This window comes from Carassius gibelio, chromosome B4 (assembly GCF_023724105.1).
Source record: "Carassius gibelio isolate Cgi1373 ecotype wild population from Czech Republic chromosome B4, carGib1.2-hapl.c, whole genome shotgun sequence".
In the NCBI taxonomy this organism is placed as follows: domain Eukaryota; kingdom Metazoa; phylum Chordata; class Actinopteri; order Cypriniformes; family Cyprinidae; genus Carassius; species Carassius gibelio.
Window position 1 is genome coordinate 13,201,879 of NC_068399.1, and position 25,437 is coordinate 13,227,315.

The following is a 25,437-nucleotide window of genomic DNA, read 5'->3' on the forward strand; positions in this document are numbered from 1 at the left end:
TTTGTTGTCAAAGTACACAGCAGACATGTTCTAATGTATGTGTGACGTGTAATTGTTGTGTTGAAAATACTGTCACAGCGCTGCTGAAAGATTTTGACGTGTCTCAAATGCGTGTATAATTTTTCCATTTATTTAGTCTAAGTTCCATTATTCTATTGAATAGTAATGCAACTCTGTAGTTTCGTGTGTGTAAAAAGAGAATAGTCACATCAGCTTGTCAGCCTGTCTGAATATTTCACTGTTTAATTAAATGCTGTTTAACTGAACATAAGATTTAAACGGAATTACTAGACTGAATTTCTGCGAAAGAGAGAGAAAGAGAGCGCGCACACAGCCCACTGACTAAGCGAGAGAGTAAGATTAAGAGAGAGAGAGAGACAGAAAGACAGAAACAGTGATGAGGATGGAGGCAAAAAGAGAGATTGACAGCACTCTCGCGATTGATCAGGAAGCAGGTGCTGGACCTTCATCCACATCAGACTGATGTCAGAGCAGAGATGGATGTGCGGCGGGACTCGATGAGCTCCAGCATCTGACCAAACGAACTTCTGATCCGCGCGAATGTAGTCTCCACGTCATCGTGGATCTTCGCCGACTTTTTCGCCTTTATTTTCCCGCCGGTTCATCCTCCACAGTTCGAAGCTGCATCACGTGAAAGGAGGCTGATCATGAATATAAAACACATCAGATCCGTCATATAATGGGGATCGAGGACGCGAGCATGAGGAACGGACGGGCTCTGTCCGATCAGTGGGCCGACAGCGTGGTGGTCCGGCCCCGGACGACCGAGCAGCACATCACGGTGAATAAGAGACTTGTGCTGGGCTTCGCCATCTCCATCCTCACCCTCATCATCGTCACGGCCATCGCCATCACGCTCAGCGTCAGCTTCGAGAGGTGCACCGCGGAGAGTAGCGCGACTCTGGCCGCGAACGGCTCCAGCAACAGTAAGTGGAAACAGTCCCGGAACGCTAACATCAGTCACAGAGACTCAGAGGACGGCCAGCAGCCCTGGAGACACCTGCGCTTACCGGCCACCCTGCGCCCGCGCCACTACGACCTCCGCCTGTCCGTGTCCATGGAGAACTTCACCTTCTCCGGCGAGGTGCACATTGAGTTTGAGTGCGTCCATTCCACGAAGTTGATCGTGCTGCACACGGACCGGCTGGAGGTGGACAAGGTGCTGGTGTATTCGGACAGCAAGAAAGCAGTCGCCATGAGGATACAGCGCCGCTTCCACTACCAGCCCAAGCAGGTGTATGTGATCGCGCTGCACAGAGAGATGAAGCCCCTCAGAACATACAAGATCAACATCACTTTCCACGCGCACATCGAGCACGAGCTCCTGGGCTTCTTCCGCAGCTCTTATGTGCTGAATGGAGAAAGAAGGTAAAAGAACTTCAGCGTCCGAGTCAAAGTCTCTCTTGTGTTGTTATAATGTTGTGCTGTTACACTGGGAACTGTTGATGCTGCCTGACGATCATATGCGCAATTAAGCACTTTTTTCGGTTTAATGCTTTCACAGAAATGTATCATGATAACCAAAATACCATACTTACTGACTATAATATACAATTTGGGATAAGATTCAAACAGTGTAGAATAATCCTACTTTCACCAAGTTACCACAGTTTTCCCACAGGAACTGTATAAACTGTGGTATTATGTAAAAATGATGGTTTAATGGGAATTTTCTGAGGGGAGAATGAGCACTTCTTTAGTGAATACTGATTCTTGTAAGATTCACATGTCAGTGATATTGTATGCAAATCATGCTATGATGATGCTACATGACATTGATATGTATATGTTTATTTGCATCTTAGTGCAATACCAATGATACTTATAATACAATTATCTTAATTTATTCTCCTAACTAGTATTTTCGATGGCTTACATCAGAATCTAATAATTTCAGTCGCAATGTTTGCAACTTCAAAACCATCATTAATGAATACGACATCATCACATAAAGTAGGTTGTAATGCATCTTAAAAATGTAGGTTAATAGCAACCGCTGCACTTTAGTTGAATCTGTGAATCTTGTGAGTCTTTATTGCCATTCTCACAAATGCTTCTTAACATTGTATTGTCACAGGGACGTGATGTGCAGATGTCAGGATGTCAGTAAAGTGTCAAGTACAACATAGAAGTTATTCGTTTTACAAACACAACTGCCAAGGCTAAAAATGTCGCTGTTTTACAAATATTATTACAGCATGTGTTAAAATAAACAAAATTTATTCTTGTTTTGACTTCCGACTCTTAGTCCTCTGAGGAAAAGAATGGCTTATGTTTGAATCTTTGCCCCAGGTTTTCCTGCATTTGAGACATGGTTAAACCTGGTTTTACCCTGAAGGAATCACTTTCATGGACACACTTCATAAACCTTTTGTCCATCCTCCAGTTGCCTTTCTGTCTTGGACTGCTGGACTTTCCTCCTGCTTTCAGCTGCAAAACAGCATGTCAACGGCTCAGTGTAACGTTTCAAACCCATTTTTGATTCGACACAAAGTGAGGTGTTGATATTGTAAGGTCCATTGAAGAGCACGTTTGAGATAAATTCAACACGCTGATGTTCAGACAGCATCCCTCAGCAGCTCTGAGCTCCACAGGCTGTGAAGATCATTGAGTTTAGTGTAATCAGCGCCTGCTGGCTGCTCGTACATTTGTGAACGCAGAGCAGCAGGGATCTCGAAGGATTGAGAAAATACCCGTGTTTATGTAGTTAGACCTGGCCACATGAACCATGTTGTTGGTTCACTTCAAACCGACATCTGATCATCCGGTCTTTTTGGAGATTTAACAGTTTTCCTTCATCATTCACACATTTTCAGGTACAGCCATGTCGCATTAGACAACCAACTTAAACATCTCCATGTGAATCGCTGCAGGGATCTTCGTTCTGACATCCCTGTACAATCTCCTCCTGTGTGTCTGTTAGTCGTCTGATTTCTCATCACCTCCTGATGTGTCTCAGCTGTTGTCTTTAAATAGTGTAAAGATGTTTAAATGGTACTAGCATCTATAAATAGTTGAATGAAGGGGAGGTAAACAGATGGGACTTTATAGACTCATTATACATTGTTACTGCATAGACGGCTGCTAATGAGAGTAAAAAGTTGTGACAGAAATGCAGGAGCAGAAAACCCTCCTCCCTCGTCTGCTGGTCATGCTGTGGGTGGTCAAAGCCAAATCTCCCTTTAATGTCCATTAATGCAGCTTTCTGGAACGCATCCCACTGCTTTTCCTGCTTTCTAACTTTGATTGAAAATGTCCATGGACTTATGATATTCAGACAGATGTGATTCTGATGTGGTAAACATGTAGATTATTAATGATTCACTTAAAATTCACAAATCCAACAACATGTAAAATAAATTTGACAGCATTTTATTATTTCCTTGTCATCTAAATTGGTACATGCTGTCAATTTGTTGACTAATGCTGTCACAGATGGGTTTAATGTTCACAGCTGTGACAGATATATCATTATTCCTGTTTAGTAATTCTGGTGTGATTTATTATATGTTGACATTTTGATGTGGTTTAGTTGCTGTGGTTCAAAAACCTGTAAACATTTCTGTCCATCTTCACACTAGGAAGCTCATTAGTGTGATACAAATGCACAGCGATGAGTTCAGAGATGGCAGCCAGAGCTAATTTGAATTCAGGAAGGTCATGTGACAGCCATTATAATGAAATCCAGACACCTGAGCTACTTAAATACCATATATGGTTCCAGAGATTTCTTTCATCTTACCTCTCTCTCATGTTCTCATTGCTGGTGTTATTCTGCAGGTTTCTCGCAGTGACGCAGTTCTCACCGACTCACGCTAGAAAGGCCTTCCCATGTTTCGACGAGCCCATCTATAAAGCCACGTTCAGAGTGAGTCTGAAACATGAGAGCTTGTATCAGTCGCTGTCTAACATGCCAGTGGAAGCCTCAACGTCTGACGAGGACGGATGGGTGACCAACCACTTCTCCAGGACCCCCCGCATGTCCACGTACTACCTGGCCTGGGCCGTGTGCAACTTCACCTACAGAGAAGCAGTTACAGACAGTGGAGTTGTGGTGAGTCACATTTAAAGTCCCTAAAACTCAAAGTTAGAAACAGTAAATCAAGATTTTATTATTCCACAACTCTTTTCTAAAAGCTTGTGAGAAGCTTTTTGAGGCATCACAGATGCTTTTCCAGAAGACGTTCTGCCTTTAATAGTCCTCATTTACTAAATTCTAAGAAAGCCTCTCATGTACTATTCAGAGCAAAGACAATCCCAGAAAGCATTGAGTTCTGTAATAAATAAACTCAATTGAAATAAAAAGTAATAAATCAATCCAAAATGGCTAACAAGCAGAGATAAATCAAATACTTACAGAATATACACTACTTGGTTTCAGTAAGCAAAACATTACAAAATCTTACTGACCCCACACTTTTGGTAGTGTATGAGTATATACTATATATATAGAATGAAAAACTGAAAAGTATTGATTAAGTAGTTTATTCTCATAAAAAAATGTATAATTCAATATTTGCATAAATTATGTATTTTTATGTTCATTAATGCATTTTAATTTTCACAATTGTGAGATGAGTCTGTTGTTTATATACTGTAGTTTAGGTTCCTTTAAAAGACATCTGCCAAAGACTGTCATGTTGCAATAAGCAATCACTTATGCTCGTGTCCAGGATTGTGTTCATTACAAACTCTTCTAGGTTTTATTTATAATATGAGCATGTTTTATGCAAAGTTTAGCCATTAAGATAATATTCGCTGTATCACTTTCAGCACATGCACTTAAATGTTTTTTTTTTGGCACTGAATCCTCACAGTCTAAGCGGCATCATCTGTCTGCCAACAGAGAGACATGGTTTATGCGCTGTGCTACTGATATCACGTTCAGTCAAAGCCCTGTTGTCATATTAGACACTTCCTGACGACTTTCTCAGTGGTTTCTGCTGCGTGCCCTTGGCCGGCCTCCTCCTGATATTAGTGTAATTAATCTGATCTCCTTCAGCATGACCGCGCTCTCCTTCATATCACTGCTGACTGTAGTGTGTGCTTCTATCTGGGGCACTTATACCCACACTACGGCTTGTAGCGGTTAGCCACGCGCTAGCATCCCCCATCAATCACTTTAAAGCGGCAGGGCAGCCCCCTCGCACCATTCATCATAAAGATTTGGCTGTGCAGAGCAAGAGGAAAGATTGTGGGAGAGGAACATTGCAGAGGAGAGTGGAGTTATTACTCAGGGTTTATGGGGAAACACTGATCTACCACACACACACGTGTAAAAATAACATCAGACTCTGCAGCAGTTGGTTGGGCATTATGTAATACATTAATTATGGCTCTAGATAGTAGTGGGGAAATGTAACCATGAATTTTAACTATGAATTTATGAAACATAAACAGTTACTGATGCATCTGGAGATAACATACTGATCTGCATGTTTCCAGGAGAAATTAAGATAGAATATGAACTGCCATAGAATATAACTGCTGTTGTGGTCCTTGTCATGTTCACCAAGGCTGCATTTGTTTGATAAAAATATAGTAAAAACAGTAATATCAGTGTAAAAAAAAAACTGTTTTCCATTTTAACATGTTTTAAAATGTAAATTATTCATGTGATGCAAAGTTTTTGAGCAGCCATTACTCCAGTCTTCAGTGTCACATGATCCTTCAGAAATCATTCTAATATGCTGATTTTATCCATCACATTAAGCCCATGATTTCTCAGAGAAACAAGCAGGCCTACTAAGACTCAGACTTTTTATTTTCTGACCAGATATCCCTTTATCACTGCGCCTGTCTTATTTCTGCTAAAGTGCTGAAATAAGAGAAAGTGGTTAATTTAAAGCAGCATATTCCATATTCCATGTAGCAGCCATTATTGAATCTTACTGTTTTATGTCAGTCAGATTGTATTTGTCTTATTATTAAGATGACAAATGTTCTTTTAATATCTAATAAAAATTCAACACCACTATACTAAATATGCTCATTGTATAATATTCATGAAATTACACAGCCTTCATGTTCAGTGCATTTAATAGACAAAATGATGGTTTTAGCTGTCGAATACAAATGCCTTGAAACATCTATGTAGGTTTCAAAGTTAAAATACCAGTTTATACCATGTACCAATAAACTTGTATCGATCGATACAAGATGGTGCCGCAGACGACCGCCTCAGTGCTTGGCTCTCCAGTGTTTGTATTGTTTTTGTCATCTATTGTTTTTCAAACACAATCGGTTTCACCAGGGATGAACTGCAGAACATTCAGCAGAACACACCATCAAATTTTCTACCGGTTTTCGATTATTGGGATGTTTTACTAAACATAGTTTTTGCGAGAGCAGCTGTGCTGATCAAACGCTTCAGTACATGCAGACGGGGAAAGCTGGATTGTGTGTCGTCAAGCTCAGGAACTGCGGATTTTGAATGCAGTTGCCTAGTATCCATCTGGCAAGTCTCCACTCTCTACCCCCCAAAAAAATGGACTAACAACTTCTGCTCTCTCGGACAAAGATTTTTCACACTCAGCTGCTCTGTGTTTCACATAAACCTGGTTGAATGATGCTATATAGGACAGGGTGCTCCATCTGCCGACCTTTTAGGTGTTAAGAACAGATCGTGACGCAGTATCAATGGGGAAATGTGCAGTGGCGGGACATGCTTCAGTGAAAGGTGGTGTACAGATGTAACTGTGTTAAAGAAGTTGTGCTGTCGCAATCTAGAAGTGTTCTTTATTAACTGTAAACCGCTCTATTCACCGCTGGAGTTTTACTCATACATTCTTGTGAATTTTTTTAATTCCTCCGCAAGCACAAAGTCTGGCTTTGCAAAAACTCGCTGATCAGGTCACAGAGACAGAGCAACAACACCCGGACTCTGTTTTATTAATTCTTGGGGACTTTAATAAAGCAAATCTCTCACGTGAATTACCAAAATTCAGACAGCATGTTATATGTCCCACCAGAGACAGTTATATCCTAGATCACTGTTACACAGCAATAAAGGATGCATATCATTTTGTCCCACGGGCAGTTTTGGGGCTTTCTGATCACTCATACATCCCAACCTATAGGCCAAAATTTAAACCTGCTAAACATGTAGTAAAAACTCACTGTAAAAGAGATGGACCGATGAAACAGATCTAAAAAATATTTTGGGGTTTTAAAAGCCTGTTTTGACATTACTGATTGGAGTGTTTTTGAAGCTGTTACCATATGATATGATGATATATGCATTCCAACCAGGACTTATTTAACATTAAACAATGATAAGCAATGGTTTACAGCAAAACTCAGAAATCTTTGTCAGGCCAAGAGGATGCCTACAGAAATGGGGATGAAGTCTTGTACAATCAGGCCAGGAACACACTGAATAAGGAGACTAGAGTGGCTAAAAGAAGCTATGCTAAAAAGTTGGAAGGTCAGCTCACTTCCAATGTCTTAACCACGTGGCTTGTATCCAATGTCCCCGGTTGAATCAGGCTTTGATGTATCGAGGTTTGGTTATATCCTGAATCCACCAAGGCCGGATAAGTACCCCCCTTGATACTCACAGGTATTTGGTATCCGCCTGTCTGACTGGGGGCGGCCTGTGGGACATCCGGGACACGGATCATCGTCCTCACCTCCATCACTGGACATCTGTCCACGAAATGCTCCGGGTCCACGGAAAGCCAACAGGCTGGGCCATCCCAGTGGCAGGGAGTGGGTTGAACGATTACCATGGAGAGAGCGGAGAAACAAAAGCGATGTCCCCTCTGGTAGCCATCAGTCCCGGCCCCCTGGCCAGGGCTCTTGGACTTGTGAAGTGTCCATGGTCAGTCCCGCCCCGCCCCCGGCCGCCGAGTCCAGCAATGTGGGATGGTGCCACTGGACCCAATCGGCAGTCCCAGGAAGTGTTCCATGTCACTTCCCTTGGCCAATAGCCATTTGCGGCAGGAGTTCTGGAGCTGTTGGGCGATCACGAAGGGCCGACTGGATTCCCCAAGTCCAAGTCCAGGGAACAGAAATGCTGATGATGTTGTTCGGGGCTCCGGCCGACCCGCTGGATGATGGCCCCCTTCAGATCGTCGAAGACTAGGAGGTTCGATACTGGAAGCTGTTGTGCGGCCACCTGAGACTCACCCGAGAGCAGGGGAATAAGGCGCACTGGCCATTGGTCATGGGTCCAGCAGCAAGCATCAGACGATTTTTCAAATAACTCCAGGAACGCTTCAGGGTTATCTTGCAGTCCCATCTTGTGTAGGGGCAAGTGAGCAGGGACCACAGGCGGTCCGGTGGCCTCAGCACGAACCTTCCGGTCGATCCAGCTCCAGAATCTCTCGCAGTCCACCTGCTGGGCTTGCAGAATGGCATGGAACTGCCTCTCCTGGTCGGGTCGGCTTGACTGCTGGTGAGGTTTAATTCAAAGTAAACACTCTTTTAAATCTCACAGTGTCTCTTATACCAACATAAACACACTATCTTAATCACTTCTGGGTTGCTTCTTCCGGGTCAGGTTACTCGCCAGCCGTCCTTCTCTCTCTCACCTACTCCTGTTTCTCCTGGCGTTATATACTCTCTCCAGACCAATTACTGAAACAAGAGACAGGTGTTGATTATTTCCATCCAAACCACTCACTCACCGTTCGTCTCTCCCGCTGCAGACTTCGCTAAAACACGCACCCCCGCCACAACCTTATATTTGTTAAAACCTTCATACTAGTATATCACTGCATCTCATTCTATTCTAGTCCATTCTATCATATAAAGCACAATGTACATACAATCAATTTATTTATTTTTCAATATTTGTTTATTTATATTTACATATGTGTATTTTTTTCTCCCCTGTGTGTTGTTTTTGTCTCTGTGTACTGGAAGCTTATGCCTCCAAAACAAATACTTGTATGCGCAAGCATACTTGGCAATAAAGTTATTTCTGATTCTGATTCTGATTCTAATAATGTCCATCCTGATCCAGGCTGAATTATGCTGGTTTGGTTCTGGTTGAGCAGTTAAACAAGACTAACTGGTCTACACAACATAAGCTGGTGACTAGCTATATGTTCTAGATGGCCTACATTTTTTTCTGTGCAACTATTTTACATATCTGGTGACTCAATGTGCAGTGCATCTTTATTTCTCGAGGTGGCACTATTTGATAGACAACGATGACATGATCTTTCAATCATAATTAACACTGGCAAAAAACAAAAGAATATCAACGGCAAAAATTGAACTGATTTGAATGGCTTTACTAAAGACCAATTACTGTACCCAATAAAATATTAAGCCATTGAAAATTATAGTTTTGAGAATATGGTTGAGATCGCAAATATGAGCTAGAAGCTGAATGTACTCTGGAAATGTGCTATGACTTTGACAGCGATGGTAAAATCATCTGCTCAAATCGAACCCTTCTAAGTTTCAAAAGGTAACGAAATATGTTTTATTTATTTCCTCTGTAATTGATCTTAAACTATCAAGAGATATTTTTTGCTGTTTCAGCAATTAGAGATCCATCCATGCTGGACATACAGGTCCGGGTCACTAAAGACCCGAATATGTAGCTAATTATGCTTGGCGAAACATTTATGCATTTAATGCATGTTTGTTTATTTATATAATCATCATCATTCATTACATCACATTACCTTGTTTTTCTTCTCTGGGCAACAGAGGGCTACCGCCTTTGTGACATAGTGATAATTTATTAGTGAACATCTATCAATCGCAATCAGGTAACTGATATACTGTACTTGAAAGTGTGGCTGAGCAGGGGAAGATTGCTCATATGTTAAAATGGGATGAGTCGGGAGAGCAATAAAATAGTTATGTTTTTGTGGGATGATAGCTTTTTTCATATATATTTTAAATTCATAGTATTGAATTAGTATTGGTAAAACAAAATAAAAATAAAAGTTTTTGAAGCATTTATTCAAGTTGTCAACCTGAGTGCTTTGTCTAATTATAGGATGTTTAGAAATCACATTCATTTGATTGAGCTTTGAATCATTTCCACAGCCCTAAGTTCCACCCATTCATCTTTATATCAGACACAGAGCTGATCAATACGCCAGCAACATGTGAGGTAAACAACACATAATTCAATGTGCATTGCTGCCAGGCTCTGAAACAAAGCCTTTCCTCCTGCTTGTTTTGCACTGTAACTTTGTTAGTGTAGGAGGACATTCATTCTGAATAGATGGATGCCCGTTCAGAAAGCCGTACCGTGCATCAGCCTTCGGCTAAAAGAGTCCAAGATCATTTTTAGTGTGGGAATACATTTCCCACAGAGCCACACCTCACACACTTTCTCTCTCACACTTGTTCTCTCCCTTCTCTTTCACTTCCTCTCTCACATGCATATAATAGTTCAGAATAATGCAAATGCTCTGTTTTTTGTTTTTCATTGAAATCTAATTTGTTTCCAGAGACAAATGTGTAAAATGCTATTTTATTAAAGCGCTTGCTTACAAATGATGAAAATAATACAATTTTAAACAAATGTATGGAAGAGTATTCGGCAGCAACATCCCAGTAACATCATGATTTATAAAAAGTCAATCAGTTCATTTAAAGGCACCATAACTCCTGCAGAACGGCCTGCTTACTTTTCAATGGCCTTGGTTCTGAAGCTTATTTTTCCCAGTCGATAAGGATTTTAAATGAGTTGTCAAGTGTTGTACATGAGAATGTATCAAATTACCAATATTACCAATGGAACTTAATCTTTCAATTCCATAACTGTTATAATGTACTAGAGGGAATTCAGGTTAGGAATAAACACAAAGTTATTCATTCAGCACCTGACACACTTTGACTTTTGTTCTCTCTCCTCTTATGTTGCGTTGTTGTAGATTCGGCTGTACGCCAGACCTGACGCCATCCAGAGCGGATCGGGGGACTACGCTCTACACATCACCCAGAGACTCCTGCAGTTTTACCAGGATTACTTCAAAGTCAAATATTCCCTCCCTAAATTAGGTAAGACAGCGGTGAAATGTCTTCAGCTTTGTCTGGCTTCAGTGATGCTTTTGAAATGGCAATAACTGTTCTTCTCATGGGAAACCGGGTGATTTTTCATTGGTCTATTTCTACTTCCAATCGGTTCTTTGTGACTTCCTTGTTTTGTGCTCGTTTAAAGAGGTGAAGGGGTGTCTCATTCTTGTGTTTATTGATCCTAAAAGCATTTTAGGCTGTTTGTGGTTGTGTTTGGTCTTGGGAATTGGAGCACACACCACGCGTGTGTTGTTAAAGTGTGCGTATGTCGCTGTATTGACGTGAGTGCAACTGTATGTCGTTGTAAGTGTGCGTGTGCCAGACTGGCTCACATCAGACTCTCTCTGTGCCAGTGTTTCGCTCCATTGGGTTCCTGTCAGTTCTCTGTATTCATTTGAATATAGTCATCAATCTCTCTGGGCTTCTGTCAGTCTGTCTTTCACTCTCCTCCCCTGCCTGCTCACATCCTCTGTAAATGTGTGTTTGTACGTTTGCATGTAAGTGTGTATTTAAAAAGTGCACATTATATTAAACATGTTCGCTTACATTTTTACAATTTTACAATTACAATTTTCTCTCTGAATTTCCTTCATTCTCATTTTCACCTCATTTTAAGCTGTTAACTACAGTGGCCGAGAGAGCTCAACGCGCTGCAATGTAAGAAAACACATGCAAATTGAAAAAAACACCAGCCAAAACAAAAAAACATCTTCATCAGTTTGACAACACAAGTGCTACAAATCTTCACAACACATACATATAACGAAACACGTAGCAAATCCATCACAACACATGCAAATTAACAAATGCGCTGCAAATAGCACTGACCACAATGGAAATGTCTCTAGGAGACCTCAAAAAGTGTCGGACCCGGCTGGGATTTGCTTATCGTGCAGTGGCTACTGGTCAGTGGAGTTGTTGGTGAACTGAAAGGTGAGGTTTTTTTTATACACCCTGATTGTATGATTCCTTTATCTTTTGGATATCATTAGCCTAAATAAGCTAAATAATTACATGATTAAATGTAAAACGTTACTTAATATGGCTTATTTTAAAATCTTCAGCTAAATATAATTTCAAAGTTAATGAAAATAAATTTGCAATGCTTCATTAATTATTAATGTGCAAGTGTTATGAGGATTTGCAGCGTGTTTCGTTATATGCATGTGTTGTGAGGAATTGCAGCGCACTTCGTTATATGTTGTTTTATAAAAAAGTTTATATACTGTATTAAATATACGTAGATGTGAACTCGTGAAATGCATGTGTTATGAGGATTTGCAGCGCGTTTAGTTATATGCATGTGTTGTGAGGATTTGCAACGCGTTTCGTTATAGGCATGTGTTGTGAGGATTTGCAGCGCGTTTCGTTATAGGCATGTGTTGTGAGGTTTTGCAGCGCGTTTCGTTATATGCATGTGTTGTGAGGATGTGCAGCGCGTTTCGTTATAGGCATGTGTTGTGAGGATTTGCAGCACGTTTCGTTATATGCATGTGTTGTGAGGATTTGCAGCGCGTTTCGTTATATGCATGTGTTGTGAGGATGTGCAGCGCGTTTCGTTATATGCATGTGTTGTGAGGATTTGCAGCGCGTTTCGTTATATGCATGTGTTGTGAGGATTTGCAGCGCGTTTGGTCCCACTTCATATTAGGTGGCCTTAACTACTATGTACTTACATAAAAAATAAGTACAATGTACTTATTGTGTTCATATTGTATTGTAAAACACTTTTGCTGCTATTGAGGTGGGATAGGGGTAAGGTTAGGGAGAGGGTTGGAGGTATGGGTAAGTTTAAGGTTGGGTTAAGGTGTAAAGTATGGGTCAACAGTGTAATTATAAATGTAATTACAGAAATTAAATACAGATGTAATTACATGTAGTTTTTTTTTTCAAATATAAGTACAATGTAAAAACATGTATGTACACAATAAGTACATTGTACTAAATTATTAATTAAAATGTAAGTACATAGTAGTTAAGGCCACTTAATATAAAGTGGGTCCGCGCGTTTCGTTATATGCATGTGTTGTGAGGATTTGCAGCACGTTTCGTTATATGCATGTGTTGTGAGGATTTGCAGCGCGTTTCGCTATATGCATTCATGTTTTCTTAATTTGCTGGTGTTTATTCAATTTGCATGTGTTTTCTTGAGTTGCAACATGTTGATCTCTCTCAGCCACCGTAGTTAACTGTGTTTTGGATAGTGCACTTTATCGATACTTCACAGACAGTAAAGTCATTATGAAATGTCCTATTTAAATCAGACACACACACACACACACACACACACATATGGGCCAAAAAAGCTAATTAGCTAATTTGCATGTAATATAAATGTAAAATATGTTTTGCTAAATTGTAAGTAACATGCAATTAAGTGTCCGAAAACATTACATTGAGTTTGCATGTAACTATTTTCTTTTAAAGGATATATTTTTAAAGTAGTCTTTTTTTACAAGGGTTAATATACCAAGCTGATCCAACAGGAGAAAGTGACTATTTTATGATTAGCTAATTGCAATAGGGAATGTCGTGCAATTTTTGTCCAATTTGCCAAAAATTTAAAATAGTTATGAATTGTCATGAGACTGTGTTAGACATGTTGGCTCAAAAGTATCTGGCATTATGCTTCATACAGATGGAAATTCTTTTTAGGATGCGTGATAATCTGTATATGATAATATGACAACTTGACTGTTTTATATCATGTTAGCTACAGTATCAGAACAGGAACGACATTTTAAAACCTCTGAACATGCCCTCCTGCAACTAATGAGTCTTTTTCATAACTGCTGCTCTATTGATCGTTTGACGTCATTTAGGATCATTTCACTGAATCTTCACAAACACACTGAACTCTTTAATGAGACTGGAGACTTTCACGACCTTGATTTTGTCACCTGCTAAAAAGATGCTCATGTCAGGTTGTTCAAACGTCACGTCGAGGATGCTGCTTGTGCAAAGAAATTGTTTGTCTTCAAACCGAGTTGGTGACCTTAAGATACTTTTGGCACGTACGTTGTAATGTTGCATGTCACTGCTAAACTTAAGGTTGAAATAATTTCATCATAAAGTGCAGCTTCATATGAGAAATGATGTGGACTTGATGGATGCGTCCGTTACGTAAAGGCACCATCTGTGTGTCGAGTGTTGGAGCAGTTGCAGCCCCTCTGGTCTCAAACAGGGACATTCTGTCATTCTGCTCATGCAAAAGAGAAATAAAATCAGAGTGTACGAGTTAAGGACAGAACACATCTCAGACATGTTTTAAAAGCTTGTTACAGCAGCTGAAAGCATTTCCTCACACTCTGGATCTTAAGGTTTATTCGACCTGGGAGATTTTAAGTCATTTGCTTTGTTGCTTCTTTGACTTGAAGACTCAGTTCTTTGAATCTGTGGCTCTTAGCATTTGATCCATCGCTAATGGTATAACGATTTCTCTCAGACTGAGAAACGAAAGCCCCGAAGCGCAACACGACTCCTTCATCAAAGCGAGCCATTGTTCACCTGCCGAATCTAAAGCAGAGTCCAATTAGAGCAACTTAATCAGAGAAGCCATCTACTGTGACTGGCAAATGAGAGACAAAGAGCCACCAAACACTTTCTGTCTTTCTGTGTTCCTCTCTTTCATTCATTCTCTCTCTCTCCCTCTCTCTCAAAGAGGGTGAAAAAGGGAATGACAGGAAACAGATTCAAGGAATGATGTAAACCAGAGGAGAAAATGGACTTTGTTGTTTGGTAGCAGTTAATACCATCATATGATGATCAGTAATCGGTTTCATGCCTTGAAAGCTTCTAGAAGAGTCACTCGCTGAATGATAATAAAATGAATGAAAGTCCATGAAGAATCAGAGCAGAGTGTGTTTGCATTCACAACATCCTTCATCCATTTAGCTTTCAATACATCAACAAGGGTCTTCAGATGCAAGAATCAAACTATCTGATGCTTTTGGGAGTTGTTGTGAGGACACTCTTTAGCTCCCACTGAATGGATAAATAAATGCATCAGTTATCAGTGAACATCGCATCCGCTTTCTTTTAGACATTTCACCCCCATAGATCTGTGTGCTGCAAAAACACTTGACGACTAATTCTCTGAATAAGTTGAATTCTACAGAAAACAAGAGCCTTTTTCACCGTCTAGTGCTCAAACACTGAGTCAATTTGTATATCAGATGAGATGCTGCTCAGAGCAGGATGATAAAATGGACTCTTCAGAGTTTGAGTGAGCAATCAGCTGTAGGGAACTGAAGAAATTCATAGAAAATACTAGCCTATATTCATTATTGGATACTGCACATTGTATATATTAAAATATAAACATATGCAATGATGTTTTTAAATGATTACATCTTAAAGTAAAAACTCTCTGCCAAATGTATTCTTCCTTATTTCTGTCTGCTGTCAATATAATCTGCTTTTATGAGGACTGTGATGGAGCACATCATCTGTTCAACAAGAGAAATAGACTGTGAGCTTTTGAAGTAGCATTTAGCACATCTTTTGAGAGACGTGATCTTTCTTAGATATTGATCTACAGTAAGTGCCTCTCAAAGAGAGAGATCAATGATCTATCAATAAGAGTCTGGGTCGCCAAGTCTTGACAGCAACATGTGAGTGACAGATACGGACAAAAGTAAATGGAAATCGAATGCATGTCAAATATGGATGGATTAATCTGCCTTTTTAATCTGCTCTGGCTGTATTTCCTTTTGAACTTCCTGCATGTTGATCCAGGAACAAGTTCCTCTGGCTGAATCATGTAAAGCTCATGTACCTAGAGATCAGATCACACACTTGTGATCTTCAGATTTATTTCAAACCACTGCATGATGGGAATGTTGACATTTATCACAGTCACCTTTGGGGCACCCACCCCTACTTTATGAGATTACAGTGAGAACAGAGCATTCTGGGTAATTTCCTCAGTCTTGGGAGATCAGTGACACAGCGCCAGAGCTGCAGATCAAACTATGAGTATTAATCTGAGAGATTGAGATATTAAAGACTGACAGAAGGACGTCTGAGGACATCTGATGCTCACGTACAGCAGAAAATTCTTTTAGATGCCGCATATACAATATTTTCTGAGGTGAATGAGTGATTTTGAGGTGGATGGGACTGTTTTTTATTTCATTTCGTCTGTCCTTTGCAAGGTCACCTTTCACTTCGCCGTTCTGCTCTATTCTACACGTCATTATTATTGTTATTTATTATCAATACAACTTTCATACTTCATTCCTCTATAGTTTCCTTTGTCTCACTTTTTTTATTTATTTCTTACTCGCTCTTCAGTGTCCTTACTCCCCCAAACCTGACTCACAAAATCTACCCATCATCCCTCACTACTTTTTCACAAATTGAAGCATAAGCTGCACTTTAAAATACCTCATTTTTGAGTCTCGATCACTATCTCTGCCCGTCTCTCTCTGTGAATGTTCTGGGTCGGGCCGTTAATACAAAAAAAATCCCAAGGATAATGGTAATCTCTTCTAGGATTCATTAAAGCTAATCATCAAGGTCGGCTGAGGGGCGTTTTGAAAGCGACTCACCATCGGTGTGAAAGTGACGGCCATAAAACTGAAGAGTATTTCACCAGAGATGAAAAATGAGGCACATTATAAAAGAATCACAAAGCTGCTGTATGTCTGATGAATGTTAACTGATGCTCTCCATCTCTCTTCTTTCATTGAAGAATGAGTTACAGAGTGTTTGCCAAGTGCTTCTCAAAACTGACCTTTGAACTGAAGTTCTTGTCTATGTTCAAAACTGAGTAATAGCATATTGCTTACTAACTATTATCCAGTAAAGACTGAATACTACCTCTTATTTAAAACATATTATTCAATAATAAATGTTTGGTCACTCAAATATATCCCACGGATACAGAAAACCTATGGAAAATCTGTGTACAATATGTGTACTTCAGGCAAAAGTAGTATGAGTACTTTAGTATGGTATGATTTGAATGGACTTTACAAAAGAAGGAGGTTCAGATTCATTAATTCCAGCAGCATCCACTATTGTAAGATGTGCCAGTATGATTGATGAGTTCATTTTAGTTATACATCTCTCTTTATTGAAGCACAAAACCAAAATCCTCATCAAAAGCATCAGAAATCTCAATTTCTTGATTCATCTGGTATAAAAAGAGAAATCCAACCATTATTAACTCTCCTTTCCTCACATTTTAATGAATAACTTTACAGCACTGACTGAGACCTTTATATTGCTTTCCATTACCAGAGAGCTGATTCACAATGAATTAATACTAATGTATGCATATATGTGTGTGTGTGTGTGTGTGTGTGTGTGTGTGTGTAAGCTATTAGATAAACAAGGTCACATGATCAAAGCAGACGCTTGACACTGCTGCTTCTCCGGTGTCATGAATCACATGAGCTGTCACATTCATTTTTGGAAGATGCTAATAAACATACAGGTGTCTGCAGCTTCTCTATTAATATTACATTGCATTTCAATACGAATTAAAAGGATTCATCATCTAGAAAATTGAGAGCAGTTGTTACTGAGAAAGAAAAGTGTGACAGTTTGTCATTAAATCTGTTCCTAAATCTGGTGAAAACCCTGCTTACATTTTTCTTACATAGTATTTCAGAATTGTATGTTAAATAAAACATACTGTAATTCTAGAATCCATTTAGAAGCTCTTTAGATACTTTTATAGTTTTAATTATTATTTTGAATTGCTTTTTATTTTTTTATAATCCATGTTATTTTAGTAAAAGTCATTTTAATGTTTTTTTTTGCCATTATTATTATTATTATTGTTATTATTATTTATTATTATTATTTTAATTTGTCTATATAGATCATACATTTAGGTCCATACATACTTGTAGGTAGGCACAATTTTTATTATAGATGGTGACCAAAACATACACTCATTGGCCACTTTATTAGGTACACCTTGCTAGTTCCAGGTTGGACCCCCTTTTGGCTTCAGAACTGCCTTAATTTTTCGTGGCATAGATTCAACAAAGTGTTGGAAACATTCCTCAGAGATTTTGGCCCATATTGACATGATAGCATCATACAGTTGCTGCAGATTTGCAGCAGGGGTTTTGTTATTTTTAAATGATGCTCAGTTGGTACTAAGGGGCACAAAGCGTGCCAAGAAAATATCAACCACACCATTACACCACCAGCAGCAGCCTGAACTGTTGAGATGGAGCAGGATGGATCCATGCTTTCATGTTCTTTACGCCAAATTCTGACCCTACCATCTGAATGTTGCAGCTGAAATAGAGACTCATAAGACCAGGCAGAGTTTTTCAATCTTCTATTGTCAAATTTTGGTAAGCCTGTGCAAATTGTAGCCTCCGTTTCCTATTAGCTGACAGGAGCGACACCCGATGTGGTTTTCTGCACATCTTGGTTGTAACGAGTGGTTATCTGAGTTACTGTTGCCTTTCTATCATCTCTAACCAGTCTGCTCCTTCTCCTCTGACCTCTGACATCAACAATGCATTTTCATCCACACAACTGCCTCTCACTTGATATTTATTATATTGTGTATGGAAATCTCACTAGATCAGCAGTTTTTGAAAGATGAGATGCCCAAATGCTACCATGTGTCTGACTAATTAGCAATTTGTGTTACCAAACAATTGAACAGGTGTACCTGATAAAGTTTCCGGTGAGTGTAGTTACAGTTCAGCAACATAAAAAGGCCTGGAAGTCCACAGAGAAATACAGTGGTTGATGATTGGAGAATCCTGGTAACGGAAACTCTTTAACAGCATCCAACCAGGAGGTAGATGTGTCACTGTCGAAGTCTACAATCAAGAGAAGACTTCGCCAGAGCAATTACAGAGGCTGCAAACAAGGCCAGACTAGAATTTGCCAAAAAACATTAAAAAAGCCAGACCACTTCTGGAAAAGGATTCTTTGGATGGCTTAAATTAAGGTGAACCTGTACCAGAATGACGTGAATAAAAATGTATGGCGAAACCTTGGAACAGTTCGTGATCCAAAGCATTCAACATCATCTGTGAAACATGGTGGAGCAGTGTGAAGGCATGAGTGTGCATGGCTTCCTGTGGCACCAGTTACCAAATCAAATTTGTTCTCTGATTGACTAATTTGCTGCCAAACTTCTCATATGAATGTCTGCTTGTATAATTATAAATGTTTAGCATCCGTGGTATGAAAATGATCGGTGCGAGATGCTGCAGAAATGAACGAGTCTTCGGAGAGTTGTGAGCCTGGATCTTGTAAACAATCAATCAATCAATCACCTTTATTTATATAGTGCTTTAAACAAAATACATTGCGTCAAAGCACTGAACAACATTCATTTGGAAAACAGTGTCTCAATAATGCAAAATGATAGTTAAAGGCAGTTCATCATTGAATTCAGTTATGTCATCTCTGTTCAGTTGAAATAGTGTCTGTTTTTATTTGCAATCAAGTCAATGATATCGCTGTAGATGAAGTGACCCCAACTAAGCAAGCCAGAGGCGACAGCGGCAAGGAACCGAAACTCCATCGGTGACAGAATGGAGAAAAAAACCTTGGGAGAAACCAGGCTCAGTTGGAGGGTCAGTTCTCCTCTGACCAGACGAAAACCAGTAGTTCAATTCCAGGCTGCAGCAAAGTTAGATTGTGCAGAAGAATCATCTGTTTCCTGTGGTCTTGTCCTGGTGCTCCTCTGAGACAAGGTCTTTACAGGGGATCTGTATCTGGGGCTCTAGTTGTCCTGGTCTCCGCTGTCTTTCAGGGCAGTAGAGGTCCTTTCTAGGTGCTGATCCACCATCTGGTCTGGATACGTACTGGATCCGGGTGACTGCAGTGACCCTCTGATCTGGACACAGACTGGATCTCGTGGCCACGGTGACCTCGGAACAAGAGAGAAACAGACAAATATTAGCGTAGATGCCATTCTTCTAATGATGTAGAAAGTACGGTGTTATGTGAAGTGTTTCCGGTTCCGGTTTACCTAATTAATGCAGCCTAAAAATCCTTTAACGGATTTGGATATTAAAAGCATATTAGTATGTTATGTGTATGCCAGGTTAAAGAGATGGGTCTTTAATCTAGATTTAAACTGCAAGAGTGTGTCTGCCTCCCGAACAATGTTAGGTAGGTTATTCCAGAGTTTAGGCGCCAAATAGGAAAAGGATCTGCCGCCCGCAGTTGATTTTGATATTCTAGGTATTATCAAATTGCCTGAGTTTTGAGAACGTAGCGGACGTAGAGGAGTATAATGTAAAAGGAGCTCATTCAAATACTGAGGTGCTAAACCATTCAGGGCTTTATAAGTAATAAGCAATATTTTAAAATCTATACGATGTTTGATAGGGAGCCAGTGCAGTGTGGACAGGACCGGGCTAATATGGTCATACTTCCTGGTTCTAGTAAGAACTCTTGCTGCTGCATTTTGGACTAGCTGTAGTTTGTTTACCAAGCGTGCAGAACAACCACCCAATAAAGCATTACAATAGTCTAACCTTGAAGTCATAAATGCATGGATTAACATTTCTGCATTTGACATTGAGAGCATAGGCCGTAATTTAGATATATTTTTGAGATGGAAAAATGCAGTTTTACAAATGCTAGAAACGTGGCTTTCTAAGGAAAGATTGCGATCAAATAGCACACCTAGGTTCCTAACTGATGACGAAGAATTGACAGAGCAACCATCAAGTCTTAGACAGTGTTCTAGGTTATTACAAGCAGAGTTTTTAGGCCCTATGATTAACACCTCTGTTTTTTCTGAATTTAGCAGTAAGAAATTACTCGTCATCCAATTTTTTATATCGACTATGCATTCCATTAGTTTTTCAAATTGGTGTGTTTCACCAGGCTGCGAGGAAATATAGAGCTGCGTATCATCAGCATAACAGTGAAAGCTAACACCATGTTTCCTGATGATATCTCCCAAGGGTAACATATAAAGCGTGAAGAGTAGCGGCCCTAGTACTGAGCCTTGAGGTACTCCATACTGCACTTGTGATCGATATGATACATCTTCATTCACTGCTACGAACTGATGGCGGTCATATAAGTACGATTTAAACCATGCTAATGCACTTCCACTGATGCCAACAAAGTGTTCAAGTCTATGCAAAAGAATGTTGTGGTCAATTGTGTCAAACGCAGCACTAAGATCCAATAAAACTAATAGAGAGATACACCCACGATCAGATGATAAGAGCAGATCATTTGTAACTCTAAGGAGAGCAGTCTCAGTACTATGATACGGTCTAAATCCTGACTGGAAATCCTCACATATACCATTATTCTCTAAAAAGGAATATAATTGTGAGGATACCACCTTTTCTAGTATCTTGGACAGAAAAGGGAGATTCGAGATTGGTCTATAATTAACAAGTTCTCTGGGGTCAAGTTGTGGCTTTTTTATGAGAGGCTTAATAACAGCCAGTTTGAAGGTTTTGGGCACATATCCTAATGACAATGAGGAATTAATAATAGTCAGAAGAGGACCTATGACTTCTGGAAGCACCTCTTTTAAGAGCTTAGATGGTATAGGGTCTAACATACATGTTGTTGGTTTAGATGATTTAACAAGTTTATACAATTCTTCCTCTCCTATAGTAGAGAATGAGTGGAACTGTTCCTCAGGGGGTCTATAGTGCACTGTCTGATATGATACGGTAGCTGACGGCTGAATGGTTGCAATTTTATCTCTAATAGTATCGATTTTAGAAGTAAAGTAGTTCATAAAGTCATTACTGTTGTGGTGTTGGGAAATGTCAACACTTGTTGAGGCTTTATTTTTCGTTAATTTAGCCACTGTATTGAATAAATACCTGGGGTTATGTTTGTTTTCTTCTAAAAGAGAAGAAAAGTAATCAGATCTAGCAGTTTTTAATGTTTTTCTATAGGATATGCTACTTTCCCGCCAAGCAATACGAAATACCTCTAGTTTTGTTTTCCTCCAGCTGCACTCCATTTTTCGGGCTGCTCTCTTTAGGGTGCGAGTATGCTCATTATACCATGGTGTCAAACTGTTTTCCTTAACCTTCCTTAAGCGTAAAGGAGCAACTGTATTTAAAGTGCTAGAAAAGAGAGAGTCCATAGTTTCTGTTACATCATCAAGTTGTTCTGAGGTTTTGGATATGCTAAGGAATTCGGAAACATCAGGAAGATAACTTAAAAAGCAGTCTTTTGTGGTAGAAGTGATGGTTCTTCGATACTTGTAACAAGAAGTAGAATTTACAATTTTGGCTATATGAAGTTTACACAGAACTAAATAATGATCTGAGATATCATCACTTGGCTGAATAATTTCAACACTATCAACATCAATTCCATGTGACAGTATTAAATCTAGAGTATGATTTCGACAATGAGTAGGTCCTGAAACATGTTGTCTAACACCAATAGAGTTCAGAATGTCTATAAATGCTGATCCCAATGCATCTTTTTCATTATCGACATGGATATTAAAATCACCAACTATTAAGACTTTATCTGCAGCCAGAACTAACTCGGATGTAAAATCACCAAACTCTTTAATAAAGTCTGTATGGTGCCCTGGTGGCCTGTATACAGTAGCCAGTACAAACATAACAGGGGATTTATCATTAACATTTGTTTCTCTGGATAATGTTATATGAAGCACCATTACTTCAAACGAGTTATACTTGAAGCCTGCCCTCTGAGAAATCCTGAAAACGTTGTTATAAATTGAAGCAACTCCTCCCCCTTTGCCTTTTAGACGCGGCTCGTGTTTATAACAATAATCTTGGGGGGTGGACTCATTTAAAATAATGTAATCATCAGGTTTTAGCCAAGTTTCTGTCAAACAGAGCACATCTATATTATGATCAGTTATCATATTATTTACAAAAAGTGTTTTCGTAGAAATGGATCTGATATTCAATAAGCCAATCTTTATCATTTGTTTATCCATATTGCATTTGTTTTTTATTTGTTGAACCTCAATTAAATTGTTAACCTTAACTTGGTTTGGACGTTTTTGTATTTTCTAGTTCGGGGAACAGACACAGTCTCTATAGTGTGATATCTTGTGTTTACAAGATCCAGCTATTATAAGCGTTCGTTTGACTTCTTTTTCCACTAAATTTAACACTTTAGAAATTTTATCAACTAGGAAGTTGCTGTTTAGGGTCAGCGATAACTTTATCTTATCTAATTTCCCAAATATTTGAAATTATTTCAGTTTATTTGATTTATTTATTTATAGTTTTTATTTTATTTTAATAGCAATATTTGGCAACATTGCATCACCAGCATTAGTCTGGCAGTTATCAAAAAAGGCAGCATTTTTTTGTGATATGCTATTTACACTAAGTGTAAATTGTAAAAACATATTTGCCGGGTGAAGTTAGTGTAAACAGACACTTCAATCAAAAAAGTCCATGGAAAGAGTATTGCTGATAAGATATGACATTCAGTAAGGGGTGTTAGTGTATATGATTAGTTGTATTTATAGGGGTTATTATAGCATAATTCTATATTAAGGGGGTTATTATAGAAACCCCCTGGACCTCACTAATTTTCAAAGCCTGGCTACGGCCATGCTGGTTGCTGGTGTTTAGTGATGGTGTGACACATGCAGCTGCTAGAATTCTGAAGCAAAGTTGATTGGGCAACGCTTCATAGATTAAATGGACTATGACACAAAACATACAGCAAAAGCAACCCAGGAGTATTTGAAAGTAAAATGTAGAATATTCTGTAATGGCAGAGTGAGTCTCCTGATCTTAACCTGATTGAGCATGCATTTAACTTGCTGAAGACAAAACTAAAGGCAGAAAGACCCACAAACAGACAACAACACAAGCTGCAGTAAAGGCCTGGCAAATCATCAGAAAGGAGGAAACCCAGTCTCTGGTGATGCCCATGAGTTCCAGACTTGAGGCAGTCAATGCCTGCAAAGGATTCTCCACAAAATACTAAAAATAAGTGTTTTATTTATGATTATATTGTATTTGTCCAGTAACATTTAAGCCCTTCACAATGAGGGCAGCTATGGTCAGTATCCAGATATATATATGTATATAGATATTGTGTTTTAATTTTTGCTATTATTTGTGCAAGATAAAGTTTTTTTTTTTTTTTTTTTTTTTGTCTATACATGTGTATTTTTAATGCTTGTTAGTGCATAATGGCTTCAGCACCACATGCTAATGTCAAACTCTGCTGGAATGAATGGACTCTCGTGTGATTCTCATTAGTAGTATGAGCAGTAAAGTATGAAGAGCGATTTGACATTTCCACAATGTTGCAATATGTTTTCATTTTTCACACTGGTCATTTCTTGCCTTGAGTTCTTCGGTCTTGATTTCCTGCTTTCAGAGCTCTGGCACCAGCAGTGTGGCTGTACTCAAGGAAACACTATGACTTTTAAGTGTGTTTAATCACAGCTGTTTTCGGCCCGCTCGAGAAATGTTGAAAGCTGGAGACATGTTTCACTCTTTCATCAGATTAGGCTGAAAAATACAGCAGGGAAACATGGCCGTGATGTTTCTGGCAACTTGTGATGTCAGTTGAGTTTGGTGTCCTGTGTAATCTTTTCCCCGGTGTGAGCATTGTTTTTTTCCCATAATCCTCAGCTACAGCTAGGGCTGGTATATTCTGGCTGCACTGCAGGTGTGCTGAAGCTGTAAATCAGTTGCTGTCGGACTCAGCTGTATAGGTGAGATCAAGATCAAGTTGTCCCCCTCCTGAACAGGCCATAGACCAGCATGAGTCTATTTTGGCTAGTGTTGACCACCAAAATTGTCAAAGCTAATACATTTTTGATGGACAAACAAGTTAACATGACTAAAATGTACATATCCAGAATACAACTGGAATACTATGGTATTATATTGTTTCCAATGATAAAAACACATTTATAATGTACATTTGGTATTCTTTGCTGTGCCATCTAAATATGATGGTATTTTTTATATTTTTGATGGCTCTTCCTAGAATCTAAAAGCAATTTTATTTGCCAAATTAACAGTGATACATTTATTACAAGTGTAGTCAATTAAATTATTCATTTAAATTAAAATGTGATAAATTTTGTTTGTCTTTAAATTTAAAGACTCCATACAAAATGTATGATGTCTGTAAAATGCAAATAGCACTTTTTGCAAGCAAGGGGAAATTAACATTTAGAAATTAATGTACAAACGTGTAAGATTTGCTGGAACATTAGATTTTCACACAAATATATATATATATATATATATATATATATATATATATATATATATATAAAAGTTAATAGAATAAAGTAATCAATACATTAATATCATTTCCATCTCACTTAGGCAATTTGATTGATTGATTGACAATATCAATCTGACGCAAGTGGTTTATTGGCTATTTAAAAACACCTACAATATATTTCAGTGCCATGATATATATGAGGCATAGAAATACTATGGTATGATACTGTTTATAGAATCACTGTACATAAAA

General features: G+C 39.0%; 1 protein-coding gene across 1 annotated transcript in view; it reads left to right on the forward strand.

Annotated features, from left to right (window-relative positions):
• The first annotated feature begins 453 nt into the window (after positions 1–453).
• LOC127956899 (thyrotropin-releasing hormone-degrading ectoenzyme-like) overlaps positions 454–25,437 on the forward strand; it is a 141,993-nt gene continuing 117,009 nt past the window's right edge. Inside the window, exons 1-3 of the mRNA XM_052555177.1 lie at positions 454–1,389; positions 3,802–4,075; positions 10,869–10,995. Coding sequence (XP_052411137.1) covers positions 701–1,389; positions 3,802–4,075; positions 10,869–10,995 — 1,090 coding nt within the window. The 5' untranslated portion in view covers positions 454–700. The remainder of the gene's footprint in view (positions 1,390–3,801; positions 4,076–10,868; positions 10,996–25,437) is intronic.